Here is a 16,251-nt window from a genome sequence, read left to right on the forward strand (position 1 = left end):
TCATTTGTACAACAGCTTTATTAGTGACGTGCATCATCTGTGTAGTAGTGTGTCACAAAATGTTGATGCGGGAATGGTGGCTCAGTAATGCAGTCTGGAATCAGCAGCCGCTTTTCTTCACCCCAAACACGAAGGGATTTTAAAAGCACATTGAATAATAAAAACACTTCTTTCTTTTTTTAAAGTTAATGTAAAGAAAATACCAAGATGAAAAACGTTAGATTATTTGGGATTAGTCATAAGACATGAACAATCTATAGGACTGGGAAGTTTAAAATTGAATGAAAAAGTTGCGCTATAGAGGATTAAGAGACGCACCGAACATGCCCCTGGTACTAAGCTGAACATATGGGGCTGATACTGACACAGCAGCAATACTGTAGCCAGATGAGGACACAAAGGAAATGCTGAAGGTCTGGAGGAAGGAAAACTGTAGACTCATTCCTACAGAAGCACGTCAGGAGCACTTCCTGACATCCATTCTTATTGTTGTTGTTGCCACAACAACAAATGCCACCTTTGAACCTACTGAACCTCACCGGGTTTGCTCATTTTGATCACTTAAGTGTTCATAGGCTTCAAAAACTATATATGATTCTAGCATCTCTCTCCACGTATTGTTCTTTGGAAGTGTATATAAATGTAGTTTGAAGGCAAAAAAAGACAAAGACAAAAAAATAATAGCTCCCCTCTGTGTCTTAAGCTCTTTTTTTTTTTTTTTAGCTACACACTCTTCTTCATAACACACTCACACCTTTTAATTGCGTAATCACTTGTTTCTACTGCACAGTTTTATCCTACATTTTGTGTATTGAGTCACTTAAGTAGGTTGGGGAGGGAGTATTTTCCACAGAGGCTTTTGTAATTTTTTACTATGCATTTTCCACAATGGTGAGAGAGGCAGGACTTGCCTGTAACTTGTCTTTGCATTTTGATGATTGTGAATCAATTGAAAAAAAAAATATTCAGTGCCAACCAGCTCTGTACTGTGGGTACTATACCTCAGGCTACCCACAGTGCTTTTTAAGAAAAATTCAATGTCAGTGGTAGACATTTGGAGTCCAGCTACCACCAGCATCAGCTGATTCCTTCAGTCTCCACTGGCTCAACGACTACTACAGGCACTTCTCGCGCTCTCTCCTTTAAATGCTTTTCCTCATGTATTCCATATACAAAATGTATAGAAAACTTTATTTATAGAGTGGTGCCTTGTTCTAACGATCAAGTTGTTTGCTTCATAAAAGACTCTTTAGTTGAACACAATCACTGCTGTGTACCTCAATGAGAAACATGACTAGTAAGCAGAGAAAAATCATGACAGGATTCAGATTTTGGTGGTTTAAGGTTTGAGGGTTGTTTCTATATGTAGATTTAACTTGGGCTTCATCGCACTATTTTTGTGTCCATCTCTATCTCATAGTGAGGATGTAAGCCCTCTACCAACTCAGCCGACCAGTGCCCAGTATATTTAAAAAAACAAAATAGACATTGCTCCTTGCCATACTGGTGTTTGCCACCTTATCTATAAACATTGTATATGCAAGAACTATACTGTGTATTTGGGTTTGATTTTTATTGTGTAAGATGCTCTTTAATGATGTATACCTAAACAAATTTGTGGTACGTTCTATTTTTTAATTCTTTTTTTTTTTTTTTTTTCAATAAACTGGGGAAATTTTTTTCTGTTTTCTTATTTACAGTTGGGAGAACATCATGACAATTGTTTAGGGTTCAACCATAGTTGGGCTTCACTCCATTTGTTTTGAAATATACAGTGCATATTTTAAAACACATGAATTATAGAATATCAGGATTCCATGTAAATCCCAGTCCTTTAAATTCTAAATATTTAATTGAAAAAATGATGTGTCAAATCTCAAAGCTGATAATATTAATCTGCAATATTCAGTTAAATAATTGTGCCCAGAAAGGTATTTAAAAGGTAAAGATAATGGCTTTATATGCAAGTAGCTATCTCTTTCTAAATGTTGAATTGCAAAGAATTTACAGGGTTTTTTTTAATAGACAGGGAACAAGGCTGAAAAATATTAAATGGATATTAAGGCAAAGCTGTTTGAAACAATAGATTTCTGTAGTGAAAGGCACTGCATTAGTTCAGGAACACAGTTCATGACACTGCATGCACCAATTAAACAAAGCTCCGCTATAAAACAAGAAAGGTAAACAAGATCCAGAAACTCTCCACCTATGGGTCTGACCTCATTTGAGACAAAGTGTTTGTTTTGTCTGATTAATCTAAATTTGACATTCTTTTAGTTTTGATGGGTGCACTCTGTAACAATCCAGCTATATCACTGGAAGGTTTGGATCAGCCATCAAACAGGACAAGAACAGACTACAAAGGACTGTGAGGTCTGCAAAAAAATAAAACACACCCTAGACATGACCTCTTCCAACTATTCCCCTCCAGTAGGTGCTATAACAAGCAGTGTCACTACTAGAATTTGGCAACACTGGGACCTTAAACAGGTTGCACAGGTATTCCAACTCCTCCAGGAAAGTACAGCAATATTTGCCATTGCCAGAAAGCTTCCAGTGTCTTCCAGTAATGGTCTTAAGAGCATAAAGGTTCCAAGAGACAGGCAGTTACTTTAAGAGAGCAGAAAAGGTACCTGCTCCTTTGTGCAAGGAGGAACAGCTGGAAAACTACAAAATGACCTCCAGCAGACTACAGAGGGTGGCCGGAACATTGATGTCCTCTAGTGGGTCCTGTGCTCACTGGAGATGATATGTATTCATATCATTAGCAGGTAATGTAGATGTTTAAATGTTAGGGATTTAAATGTTAATCAGAGTGGTGATGAGTGGGAGGAACAACAGCATGGCTCCAAACTGAAATGGTCTCACCCAGTGGAAACACAAGACACTGAAAAGAAAAACGACTGACCAAGGCTCCGAACTGTTTAAAAGTAAGACTTTTACTTCAAAGCTCGAACAGTTTGTCTCCTGAGTTAATGCTTTCAGAAAGAAGAAGAAATGCAATACATTGTCCCTCTATCAACTGTTCCATTTCCACTTTTTATATTTGCAATTTTCAGTCAAGAGCAGCATTTAGTTGCTATTTGCATGTTTAACAGACTTTTTTTTTCTTTTTTTTTTTAAACAAAGTTCTATTTTTTTTAAGCATTTGGATGCAGCACTTAAGCAAATGTGGGCTGGTGGAAATTTATTCAAGCATAAATCCTGCCACTGAAAAACAAGACACCAGTGTGATCTTGCAGAAGAGAAGACTGAAGCAGAGCTGTGTGTAGAATTTTTTTTTTTAATCAGAATTTTATCCTTTTTTATTCCTAGATTGAATTTTGGCTTACAAAAATGGGGATGGTTGTAATATTTGTCCTCTCCAGCTTGGTGGGTGAGTCAGATTATATTTTTAATACCGTACATTCAAGTATTTGAACTTGTTTTATTTAGAAGTAATCATTGACATCATCCATTTATTATATATTTCAGTAATATCAGTTATGTTTTTGAAAGATTAATTATTTCAGCGTGTCATATTTCTACATATCGGTTCAGTATATATGTACTTATGTATTCATTTTTGTTTAACTCTTTTGAGTTCTGCTTCAGTGAACCACATTTCCTGTCAAAACAGATGGCTGTGCTATCATGATGACATTTTTGCTTCAGTCGTTCTGGTTACTTATGCTATACAATTATAGATCATTTGGCATTTTTAAAGCATATTTTAATACTTTGTCAGTTTTGAATATGGGTTGTGAAATTATATGCAGTCATCATTAAATAATCGGAGACCTCAATAACAAATCCTACAACATAACCTGTCTTAACATGCGCTTTCTTCAACAGTGGGTTTTGCTTGGGGTGAGCTGATTTTAGAACCAGACAGACCCTCACTGAGTGTGCCAGTCTCTGAAAATGCTTCACTGGAATGCTGCTATAAATCACCGTCGGGGAGAGTGAATGTCCACTGGATCCACTATTATAACAAAACTCGGCAGATGTTGTTAGATAAAACAGCTGAATCACAGAAAGATTCCAAATCTGAAAAAATATATTGTGCCCAACTGAACTTCCCTGAAGTAAAGCTGGAGAACCTTGGATTTTACCATTGTCTGCTGAATGATAGTGGCAACACATATTACACACATGGAACCTACCTGCGTGTCTACAGTGAGTGTGTGTGTGTGCATGTGTTGTTGTTGGGGCGGGGTGTCACTACTTCATAAACCATAAATCCTGTTATTGTTAATCTGCCCAAAAGCTGTGAAAGTGGCAGCATCCACATATATTCAATTTATTTAATCTTTACATCTTCAGGATTGTTGCATTGCAGTATGCTGCACCATTCATTCACTTTAAATAGCACCAAATTTAGAATTAAATTTCAGTCAATGTGCAAAGGCATTAGTCACACTGAAAGGCCACTTCACACACTAATCTCATTAAAACCAGATGGTAGATGAGGAAACATAAAACTGCCAATCTGAGGGATTATGTGTGCGATAACCTGCATTGTTAACGTGACTTAACAGTACCACCAATTGTATGTTTAACTGTGATCCTTATGCTAAATTTAACCGTTATATAACAAAACTATCAGTGTCATAATAAATCTCCCAGTAAGGCTTTTGAGTAATTATTTTGTTAGCCTGCGTTTTCATGTGCAGGCTAACAAATACGCAGCATTCACGTGTTCACACTTAAAGCAGAAAAAGATAACTCGTGTTTAAAAACCAATACGTGCAACTGCTAATTTGTTTGTTTGACCTCTGAACCCTTTCTGCATTCCTAGAGCCAATGGAGAAGACCATAAACCTGAGAGAAACCACCAAAAACAAGATCCTGATAGCTGAGGGATTCTTACTGTTACTGTGTGTGATGCTGCCTTCTGCCATTCTTCTGTTCAAGGTCGTTGCATTATTATACAATGATCAGCAGCACTACTGTTGAAGCTATGCTTAATTTCAAGCATTTTCCCAAAAGAGCATTACTTTTACTTTATTATTCATGCATTTAAAAGTAATGGCAGAGCTGTGCGACTCTGGCATGGATTTGTTTTTCTTCCTTCTCCGTCAACAATGGGAATTTGCAACATTTGACTGATTTATTACTTTTGGTTTGCCCTACAGTCAAAGAAGCTTAATGAACTGGAGAAAAAGAAAGCAAAGAAAGAAGAGGAAAATATATATCAGGTCAACATTACATATTCTCAATCTCTTTCCATTACACAAGGCAAAGCAGGAGCTAAGAAATGAACACCATTTCTAGTTGTTGTTGATGTGTATATCTTTCACTGATAATAGCCTTTGCATGATTTCCTTTTTGCATTTTCTCAAAAACCAGGGGCTAAATCTGGATGACTGTTGTGCAACATACGATCAGATTGAACGCTCCCAAGCACAGGGCCCGTACCAGGATGTGGGCAACATTAAGGAAGAAGAGGAAGAAATCCAGCTGGAGAAACCATAAAACAAAGTGAATAACAGACAGTTACGAGTGTTACATGTAAATAGCAGGCTTCTTACAACACGCTCTGATTTCAGAGTTTTGTTCTCTGAAGTTTTTTATTTTTTAAGATTTTATCTGTATTTGTCAAAACAATCATAACACAATATCCACTGGTCTGCAACCAGGATTTTAGAAATACTTCCTTATCAACATATCAACTATAAACTTTTTTTCAGTTTTTTTATGATGTTTTTAAATATACTCCTTTACATTTTTAAATATATGTAGGTGTTTTGCTTTAGCTTTTTTATTCTAATTTTGCACACAGATTCCAGAAAAAAAATGACGGGTCAGACTGGTTACGTATGTACCCCAGGTTGCGTTGTCGGCTTTTTAAATATTCATTGACGTGCATCTGCTACAATTATGTGTTTTTTGCTATTTCTGTGAGTGCTGTAATAATAAAATAATATTTAAAAAATCCATCAAATCTCTCTGTAAATTGTCTGAGTAATACAATTGCCCTCTGTGTGCAGTGAATAGGATAGGATTGTTTCTTTTAGGGGGTTGCACAATAAAGAGAGTAGGGCGGCACTTACGAAATTTTGATTTGTCCTGATTGGTTACTAAACAGAAGTAGGTTTTCATTGGCTTACATTTCTTGCGCGGGCGTGGTCTCATGGCTTCTCAGGTAGAAATGTGAGAGGCGGCGCATAAACAGAGTGGGCGAATATGGCGTCCAGCAAGAAGGGTAGTGGGACTAGCAGACTGGAAAAAGGTGTGAATGGAAGGCGCTCGTCCAAACACAAAGAGGGTCCACTGGGTGAGGTTTTTTTTTTTTTTTTTTTTTTAATTTGGTGTACCTACTACGCTCCCTCTGTGGCTTGTCCCTTTAATAACACCCCCGCCCCCCAATTTGTACGCTGTGTCCTCCTGCTAACGTTCGTTAGCGGCTAAGTTAGCTGTCCTTTGGTAGCTGCCGCTAGGTCTGTTTTAGCAGTAAAAGTCTCGTGATTCTTGTATGACAGAAAGAGGCGCTGAGTTAACATGTGTGAGCTGTTGGTGAAATAATTGTCAAGACAAACTCTGACACTCTGTTGCTGGCACGTCTCTAGTTAGAGCATCCTTTAGACGTAGAAGCCGCCTGCACACTGTTAGTAGTCATTGTAACGTTAGCAGCTAGGTTATCTATGTAATAGACTTTAATTAACGGGACACATACTGTATGTAGCACGTGCTCGTATTTATGTTCACTTGTCACTTTTCGTGACTCTAGCGTCGACCGCTGACACCGACCGGACCCACCTGAACAGGTACGCCAAAAACAACCACTAGAGGAGAAGACTAGATTAACCAGATTAAAGCTGCGAGCGTAACACATGCACACAAAGGGGGAGTTTATAGTTGTACTGCCCTGTGCACTAATCGATTAAGGTGGACTGATGGTGACGCTGTCACTAGTTCGACCGGTGTGACGCAAGAGCAGGGTGACACATGGTGACTAACAGCAAGTCTCTGAAAGGCGGTGGCAGACTTTCAAAGCACGCTGCTCGTAGGGACTGTGGACGTGCTATTATTACTAAACACACTCTCGATTTTGCTCTGTTCGTCTGGTAACTAGTCTTCTGTCTCATTGTTTCTAAGAACAGTCCAGGCCACCACGTTCAAAAGGCCATATTTCTGACCGCAGTCTGAATCTTATCTTTGTCTTTGCTATCTAAACAAATGGCATTGTGTGTTGTAAGCACTTATAACTGGATAGGAAACGCTTCCCTAATCTTATTTGTTATGTAAATTTCCTAACATGCTCAGGTTTTATCATCAGACTTATAATTTTCTTTTCCTATAATGCTATGATGTTATAAAACTTACGTGAACCTATTTATGTAAAGGGTGTGGAGGCTCATTGTTGCAAGTTTCCTGTTGTTGAGTTTGGACTTGTGTGCGTGTGAAGGTGCTCTGTTTGGTAGAAAGGTCAAAACTTCGTTCTCATTATACTACTGGGCTCCTGCTGTGCGCTCTTCTGTTTTGCCTTTGCCCTGGACAAAGATGTCTTTCTATAGATTTAATTCTTTGAGTATGACACATGATGTGGCAACTGTCACATCATATGTAAAGAGACCATCTTTCAGAGGTTGTGCTGTGATGGAGGGTGCCTTTTGAAAAACAGCCATTTTTTATGTGCTTGGGACTATAATTACCCACTTTTCTACAGCATGGGTCTGTTTAGGCTTGATAAAGTGGGGAAACAAACACCAACGAGTTAGAGAAGGCTTAGACAAGATCAGTACAGTAAGTCAAACTGGCATTGAGAAGATACTTCAATATAACAACTTCGGTAGTGTTTTCTGAGTGGAAGGAATTTCAAGTGAGAATTTATAGTCAAGACAAAAGGAAAGCTCTTAAGTTTATTTATTCACTGCAGTCACCTGACATTTGGAAAAGCACAGGTGTTACAAGCAATGACAAGAATTCCCATGGGGCAGTGAGCCGGTCCTCACAGTCAGTCCAAATCCAGATGGAATGAGAAACATTCATTTTATTATTTACATCTGTTTCTCATTATAAAATGTTTTTATATCTCCTGAAAATTAACATAAAAATAAACATCTGTCTGTCCATTTTCTTAACTGAATCAGAATCGTGTTTATTGGCCAAATATATGTGCAGACACATACAGGGAAACTGCTTAAGAAAATGAGAAGAGCCCTGTATTACAAAGTCAGTTCAATGTACCAAGGTATTTTTTTTTTTTTGTCATCATCTGGATTCACTTGCTCTACCCTGGTAACAATAAAAGCAATAAAATTGTTTTAGATTTTCAGCAAAGAGGGGAAAAAAAACAATCAAGGAATAATGTTGCGACTAAGAATCTGTTTCTTAGTAATGCTCATCAGGGACATAAAATTAAAAAAACAAAACAAAACAAAAAAAACCCAAAACCAAAATATTAGATGCTTTTTAAAAACAAAACTTAAACCCCTCCTAGTGTCTGTGCCCAAAGGTCTGAGTGATGTTCCTGGAATGGTGACACCATTTTTCCGGAGAAGGTCAGTAGGTGGTGATTTCATATCTGTCGTTTTCTAATCTGAAACTTAACCTGTACTTATGCCGAAATGTATTCTGCTCAGGAGGTTAAGTTAGGCAGTTCATGCTCATACTCTCACTTAAGGCCAGTTTAGAAGCACCAATTTCAACAATATCTTTGGACTGGGAGAGAGATGCAGGCACTGGGAGAGAATGCAGCGGAGCCTTTTGTTCTGCTGCACAGTAGTGTGTGTGTGTGTGTGTGTGTGTGTGTGTGTGTGTAAAAGTTTGTTTATCTCAGTATTTCTATAAGTAGGTGAAGGTTCATGACTCCATTCACTGAGTTATGAAACTGTGATATCAGTCAAAAAGTTCTCACTGAGGTCCGAAAGGAAAATATCCTTCAAATCATGTTTTCACCATCTGTTTTTGGGTGTTCACGTGCTGTCCATGTCCTGCATTCATCCCTGAACATTAGTGTTTCTCAAGAGTTGGTGCAAACTGCATGTTTCTGATGCTTAAATTAATACGAATGTATTAAAGGCACCTCAAATACTCAAAACTCTAACACATGGGGTCACAACACTAAAGTGTTATTGGCACTTTAGGTGTAATGCATATGAGTTAGACTAATGCTGGTGCTAAGTGGTGGAAGGTTTAGTTAATTAATCATAATGTTTTGATAATTTAACAATTTTAAAGTGAATTTTGTTGGGGTAACCATTTGTGAAGGTAGTTTTGTGTAGGGTTTTTTTTATGTAGTTTTTCCTAAAAAGTCTAACTGTTAGTTCTTGGTAACAAGTAAACTTTGTTCTATTTTATTTAAATATTTAATATTAAAAACCAAACAAACATTTTAACAGTTAATATATTGCTATCATATCATAATCTTATGGTTGTAGTTTGCCAATTAAGTTTAAGGTCACAGGGAGTTCCAAGCTGATCTGCCAATAGCAAAATAGCCTCGAGTTACAGGGAGAAAGTTAACTGGGCAAGGGTCGTCCTTGCTGTCCGTCCTTTTAAAAGAGGCATGGTTAGGATCAACAGAACACAGGGAAGAGCAGCATATTGCTTCTTGTTACAACGTCTGAGAGGTAAAGAGATACATCACAAAGACAAGCGAGCAAGACAACAGAGCTGGAAATCACTTTCTCTTTCCTTTAGACAACACCAGCATCTATTTTTCTTTCTCTCTCATTCTCTCCTTTTTTCCCTCCATGCTCTCATTGTGGAAGAGAGGACACAGACATGGACAGAGCCTTGAACTCAGATGCTGGTAAACACTTTCACTTTTTTCTCTTTAAGCTATTCAGTTTTGATTTTTGTTTTTTTGTTTTTTTTACTACTTCATCCTGTCAGTTGTATGTTATGCCAGTGGCAGTCAGCAGGTATTTTTATGGATGCTAAATTCACACTGTCTTTGGGCCCCACAGGGAACATTATGTGTCTGTAATGTTGTTGGTGTTGGTTGTTGTACATGACTTATTAATGCTGACTCTCATCCATCTTTAATGTGGAGAGACTAGGTACAGCTTAATGGTTGCAGTGGCCACTTGTTTTACAAAAATATGGAAAACAAGGCATGTTGAGACATTTTCAGTATTGACATACTAGCTAGAGGAAGCCTGGAGCATTTGTGAATGCATACAAAGCGGATGTGATAAGGACAGTAGGTGAGTCATGTCTGATGGTATATTTACCATCTGTAAATGTACCGTTCCTGTAATGTTATCAGCTTGTGTGGGTGCATGTGTTTCATTATGGAAAATCCTGGCAAGATGACAAGATTATATGCCTGTGGAGAAGTTTTATCAATGCAAAACTTTATCACAACTTTGCACGACGGTTTCACAAAACATCACAAGTTTGTAGTTGAGTCTAGCTGAAGATGAATGTGGTTTTATGCATGGTGTAATGTACCATTGTTTACGCCAACACATGGGTTGAATGCCAGCATTTGACAGGTGTTTAAATGCTTTGCAAGATACTTTCTAGTAACAGCTATCCTTTTCCCTCTGTTCTAGGCATTATCATTTGTCAAACAAAGGTGAAGTCTTTATTGGATCATTGTATGTTTGAACTCTTAATAAGATGGTACTGGTTTGCCTAACTTTGTTCATTTGCATTTCATTTGCGTGTAATTTGGTCCCTGCAGTTAGATAGGGTTGTAATGTCTCCTGGCTTAATTTTCATTAAACAAGTTTCAGAGCAGCTTATGCTTATCCAAGGGTTCATAAAGTTCAGGCCCTTTCAACATCAAGCTTATTGGCATGCTCAGATGAGAGAGTTGCACCGCCGGCTCTAATTAGGCAATGTAATTTTAATATTGGGTTTGTGCCCAAACTGGTTTGACTGCATTAGCATTGCTTTTGGGTGATTACTTGACTAGCACCACTCACTGTATCACTTTAGGTCACACTGCTGTGAATGTGTTTATGCAGAAAGATAAAAGTATATTTATAGATGTTCTTTGTTTGTGTCCTTTGGTACTTCATTCTGATGTCATTGTACATTACATGACTGCTTCCTGTGTTGTCAGGCTCTGAACGTTTGCAGTCCACACATAATCCACTAGCTCTTGGTCAAATCCTGAAATTGAGCAAGAGTTGTATAGATCTGCAGGTAGCTGTTGAGTTGTTTTGAGTCTTAGTCTAGGTTTACTTCATTGATCTTTACCAGGAATATGAGTAAGTAATGCTTGTGTAACATGTCAGGGTGAGTGGGACATTGAAACTCTGGAAAACATCCACCAAATAAATGTAAATCGCCATTGTTTTCCTTTGTCTGATACACCTGGGCTTGCTTGCAAACATGGACGAGTCAATCTGAGAAGCTGTCAATATTGAGACAAATCTAAAAAAGTGAGAGAAGTCCTACCAGTCTACAAACCTAAAAAGTATTGATGTTTAAGGAGTTTAAGTAATTGTCCATATTTCTAAATGATAAACTCGTGGTTCATTGAGTTTGAGCAGCACAACGTTTCAGAATCCCCAGAAATCATGTGATGATATTAGACCACAAAAAGTATTCCTTTCACATGGCTGAACTGGTTGGAAATTTGCCCTGAAGCTGCTTCATTAAGCTTTGGATGAATAAACAGAACTATTTTAAGCTGAAATTTTTAAAAAAGAAACCCTTTTCCCACTGCAATGCTGTCCTGTTTAGTTCAGTGATTTTTGGTTCCACATTTGTTTTGGTCTTTCTGTATTCCCCAGGGTCAATAAATGCAGAAACTAACATTGCTCACATAAATCACATAAATTCAGAGGGTTTTGTGTTTGTAGAGAAACGTTTTCTGCTTTTGACAAAAGCAAGTTAAAACAGACACAACTGAGTGGACAGTGGACATAATATCACAGCACATAATGACTGTTTGCTGATTTGGAAAACAAACAAGCCTCAGCTCTGTAAAATGTGGACTTGGAATTAGGTGTATTCAGATGATGCATATTTTAAAACAATCAAGGAAGATCTGCTTGATGTAATTAAATCATTTATTACTAAGTGTACAACAGTTACAAAAGTTGATTCTTCAGAGGCTCTCTTCTAGGATATGAACAAATTGTTGTTTTTTGTGTTTGTTTGTTTTGTTTTTGGGGTTTTTCTTTGTCAGAGTAGGGGAGTGAGAAGCAGATGCCAGTCAGGAAAATGAGCGTGTGCGCGTGTGCATGCGTGCTATAAGTTGTCTGGCTGATAAATGTCTCTTTGCAGATATCAGGGGGACGTGATTCCTCCCAGCAGTCTGAAATTGCCTCTCCTATTACTCTTCCTGAATGGCAGAGAATAGCAGAATAATTGTGCGATTAGGGCTCCATTATTTCTTTGACCCTTGAAACAATATTTCTCTCTGTTATCTGTTCACTTTTCAGCATGCAGAGCCTACTCCTGCTTCCCAATCAATTATGTCTCTTTGGGCATTGTTTTACCAGAGTTATTTATCTGCATTTGTTCTGTATTGCTTTTTCAAAGTTGAAAATGTAAAATCCAAAGTTAAAGGATTGAGGCTAATTCTTAGAGTTGTCATTTAATTTAGCATCACTTAAGTGGTGATAATTTACTCTACGAACTGATTACTATCGACATATTGCCATACTAATGAAAATCTATTAAATCAAGAAACAACAAAAAAACCTGTTTCCATTTCTCCCATAGTTTCTCGTCTTTTTTTTTTTTTTTTTTTGTTGTTGTTGTTTTGTTTTGAATTGAATTGAACTTTTCTGCGTGTCCAGTGCCCCTTCTTTTCTTTCCTCTTTCTCAGCATGCCAGAAACCTTATACAAGTACCAGCTAGTTCCCAGAGATGTTATGGAAACTCTGATCTCAAGTGACTCAGTAGGAGAACGCCATCCTACAGTGATAATCCAACAGGGCAAAAGTGCTACATCTTTGTTATTATTGTTTTTTGTTTGTAATTTCACTAGAGAGGTGGGCACACTTAATAAACACAGTCTGCTGATGGTTGTCTACTGTATACCTCCCTTTGGGATTCGTATGCAAGTTTGTTTATGTGTTTTTTGTCAGTGTATGACTAATCTGTGTTTGTTTCCCAGCAGCATGATACCAGATCTTGGTGGATTTTTGGTGTGCAGCTTTGGTTTACATCATTTAATTTCAAGCCTCGCTTAACACGTTTCAGTTCATGAGATTCCATACATCAGGATGTAGGGGCTCAGTTAATAAGACTAAGAACATTTTGTAGGATATATCCAAAAATATCCCACTTGGTACAGTTTCTACATGCTGATTACAGCTGTGGGTGTGGTGCAGAATATTGATCAGGGTGCTACTTTTTATGGTAGTTGGAGCAGATGCCAGCTTTCAGTCAGGTTTTTAGAAACGCAGCATATAAGAATACATTTGGGATTAGAAGGATAGTGGTATTAGTAACAACAATGTTACTAATAACAGGAACTGCAAATTATTGCGATTACACCCCTAAATCATCAGTTACGTGCCTACAAGTGAAAAGAGACATTCCCCAGTGGAATACATACTCATGTTAAAAGAATGTTGTTATTCTTACCCACAGTAAATCTGATTCTTTCATTGTTTCATTCGTGGCCTTTTCCTTTTGTTTCACTGCTTTTAGTGATGGATACCAAAGCAGTATTTGCGGCCCTGTACGGTGTGTGCGAAGAAAATGCAGCTTTCTTCTCAGGGGGAGCCAAGGGGTCACAGGGTGATGCTGCACGGCGGCTGGTGGAGGCCATGAAGCAGATTCAGGAGCACGCTCGCAATCTGGAACCTGTTATTTCTGGCTTTGCTAATGTTTACCATCACTTTGATTTTGATCCACATATACCAGCTAATGGCTATCGCTCCCTGGTCAAGGTAGGCTTTCTGATGTTTTAAGGTCTTTTTGCGTGTATAAATGAACTCTTGGATGTGTGTTTTGTTTTGTTTTTATTTAATCTCTGTGCAGCTTGGAGAAATGGTACCTCTTCTGCAATACATTCTTATCAATATTCTTTCCACACTGTGAGAAACTATTCACAGCACCTCTTTGCTTGAATATCACTTTGTTTCAAGGTCAGTCCATTTGTTTTACAGATTGATTTTATGTTACAAAGTGGGCAAGATAAATTCCTCCAGCTGCGAATATCTGCCTCTACTGTATCCACTGTACTTTATCTTGTACAGTTATTGATGAAACATCATGACCTTCGGTTACTGCAGCCCACCACAACAGAATGAGTCTAGTAGAGCAGCAAATGAATCCTGTTCTGTTTTCTGGCTTCTCTGTTTCCACATTTATAATCCTTCTCATTCCAGCAGTACCACTCTTGCTAATCTGTAACACCCAGTGAAGCAGGAAGTTTTTTACATGTTCTCATTTAGCCATGCTTTCACACATCCTCTCCTTTCCCTTTAGGCTTACCACACTAATCTTAATCACAACTTAAGCACACCCAGAAGACTTGTCTCTTTAATGAGTGCACAAATGGAGATTTTAGGTTTTGTTTTTTGTTCTTTCAAATAATGCGTATTGCTGTGTATCTTCATTTCAAGAATAAATATAATTCTATAAAATTGTAACCCTTTAACACCTAGTAATATGTTTCCTAATACTTATATTAGTACTTAATAAAGTTTTTAAGGTTCGTGTAATGTGATTTAGAATTTGCTGAATGTCAAAGTAAACTTTATTGTGTGGCGGATGTTTTCTAATTTTAGGTACCGGTATTTTATTGTCACTTTTTTTATTTTCTAGGTTGTGCGTTGCTGCCTTCTCCACATCATCCACAAGGGCCACTACATCACAGCCAACCGCCGCAGCATCTTCTTCCGAGCAGCACATAATGCAGGGGAAATGGAGGCGTACTGTAATGCTCTGTGCCAGCTGCGTGCCCTGCTTTACCTGGCTCAGCGCATGCTACATGACAACAGCCACGGCAATTTGTTTTTCCAGGATGAAAGCGGGCTCAGCGAAAGTTTTGTCCGTGAATATGCATCCATGCACAAGGGTTGCTTCTATGGCCGTTGTCTGGGCTTTCAGGTGAGATGAGCTGTTTTAGCAGTCATATGATGTGACAAGGATAAGCACTGGGAACTGTGGAGTGGTGAGAGTAAGAAAACGTGTAAAACTCTTATAACAGTATAGATGAGCAGCACTACTCATAGCTACAGTTCTGGTAAAGGTTATATACATTTTTCATTCATCAAATTTTTCATATTGCATTCTACACCTTTAACTTTTTTATATTTTGTGTTGTGTTAGGACTAGTTAGTTGCGGAATAGAGGTCTCAAAGATTTCTATAGTAATTTGTAAAGTATTCTTTAGTTTTGTAAAAGAAAGAACTTGTTTATGTTTGAGGCAACTGGCCTGTTACCTGGTCTGTGTATATTCCCCTGCTTTTATTTTAGAAATAGGAATTGACCCTAAAAAGAGATGTTAAGGCTATGAGAAATACAGAACGACGATCTGGTCATCTTTACAGCAGTTCCCATTTTTCTCAGTTGAGCTTAACAAGGGAGGCTGAACTCTCACAGCACAGAGGTCAAAAGCAAACTAAAGGGAAAAAATGATGAAGCTCCCTTTGAGTCTATTTTCTATCAATTTGTAATCTCTTACAATTCTGATATTATGAGATCTTCTCATTCTTTTTTTCACTTTCTTTTGTAGTGATTCTAGTCACATTTGTGTTCTATTTCTTATGTTTAAATGTGTGGATAGTGGACTGGAATTGAAATTATTTTCTCTGTTTTTGTACATGCCTTCTCCCCTCTAGTTCACTCCAGCCATTCGCCCCTTTCTTCAGACCATCGCTATCGGCCTTGTGGCCTTTGGAGAAAACTACAAGCGGCATCAGTCAGGAATAGGTCAGCAACATCTTGTCTGCATCTGCACCCTCTCATCATCCAGCCAGATCGTTTTCATTCATAGATCGTACTCATCCAGCCCCACACCTCTTCTACATTGCTCCCTTGCCCCTGACTGTGTAACTTTTGATGTTGTGTTTGGATTGTAGATGCTCTTTCATCCCTTGGAATCTTGAGGGCTTGCTGCTGTGCTTCTTTTATATTTCAGAATGTTTTGAACATGCACATAGTCATGTACAGAGGCAGCAAGAGAAGAACATGCACTGTCATAGACACACATGTATTGTGCATGTGTGTACACAGACAGAAAACTATTTAACATTCAGTAAAGAATTATCCATTTCTCATGGTTTCTTGTGCTCTCTGCTGCACCACAGTGGAAGCAGGAGGTATTGCACCATATGGTGAGTGTGCTAGACCACCACCCCTTTTATAATATTCCTCTGTAGTGGTCTGTATAACTGTGTG

At 38.1% G+C, this 16,251-nt stretch overlaps 2 protein-coding genes across 4 annotated transcripts in view; both read left to right on the forward strand.

Annotated features, from left to right (window-relative positions):
* Window positions 1–2,556: 2,556 nt before the first annotated feature.
* On the forward strand, window positions 2,557–5,887 carry cd79a (CD79a molecule, immunoglobulin-associated alpha). 2 transcript variants are annotated; one of them, XM_085423386.1, is made up of 6 exons: window positions 2,557–2,930; window positions 3,316–3,376; window positions 3,835–4,158; window positions 4,781–4,896; window positions 5,118–5,180; window positions 5,332–5,887. In XM_085423386.1, exons 2-6 carry the CDS (start codon window positions 3,337–3,339, stop codon window positions 5,455–5,457), a joined length of 669 nt encoding a protein of 222 aa, XP_085279512.1. In that variant the 5' UTR covers window positions 2,557–2,930; window positions 3,316–3,336; the 3' UTR covers window positions 5,458–5,887. The 2 variants fall into 2 exon arrangements, with proteins under 2 accessions (XP_085279512.1, XP_085279513.1); XM_085423387.1 differs by having other exon boundaries at window positions 2,557–2,771.
* A 252-nt stretch (window positions 5,888–6,139) lies between these two features.
* lipeb (lipase, hormone-sensitive b) overlaps window positions 6,140–16,251 on the forward strand; it is a 28,806-nt gene continuing 18,694 nt past the window's right edge. Inside the window, exons 1-4 of one of the 2 annotated variants that reach the window (XM_085423388.1) lie at window positions 6,140–6,259; window positions 13,552–13,793; window positions 14,674–14,958; window positions 15,693–15,783. In XM_085423388.1, coding sequence (XP_085279514.1) covers window positions 6,169–6,259; window positions 13,552–13,793; window positions 14,674–14,958; window positions 15,693–15,783 — 709 coding nt within the window. In that variant the 5' untranslated portion in view covers window positions 6,140–6,168. Of the gene's footprint in view, window positions 6,260–9,698; window positions 9,740–13,551; window positions 13,794–14,673; window positions 14,959–15,692; window positions 15,784–16,251 lie in introns of those variants that run through there. The other variant, XM_085423389.1, reaches the window with a different exon arrangement.

The sequence above is a fragment of the Rhamphochromis longiceps genome, linkage group LG11, assembly GCF_057381845.1.
Source record: "Rhamphochromis longiceps isolate RC_006_pf linkage group LG11, R_longiceps_female_GT1.1, whole genome shotgun sequence".
NCBI classification, from domain to species: Eukaryota; Metazoa; Chordata; class Actinopteri; order Cichliformes; family Cichlidae; genus Rhamphochromis; species Rhamphochromis longiceps.

Bases quoted from the DNA above. Each gene is read 5' to 3' on its own strand.
- cd79a (XM_085423386.1), top strand. From the start codon at position 3,337: ATGGGGATGGTTGTAATATTTGTCCTCTCCAGCTTGGTGG. The intron at 4,159-4,780 runs GTGAGTGTGTGT...CTGCATTCCTAG, and splicing joins AACCTACCTGCGTGTCTACA to AGCCAATGGAGAAGACCATA. The intron at 4,897-5,117 runs GTCGTTGCATTA...TTTGCCCTACAG, and splicing joins CTGCCATTCTTCTGTTCAAG to TCAAAGAAGCTTAATGAACT.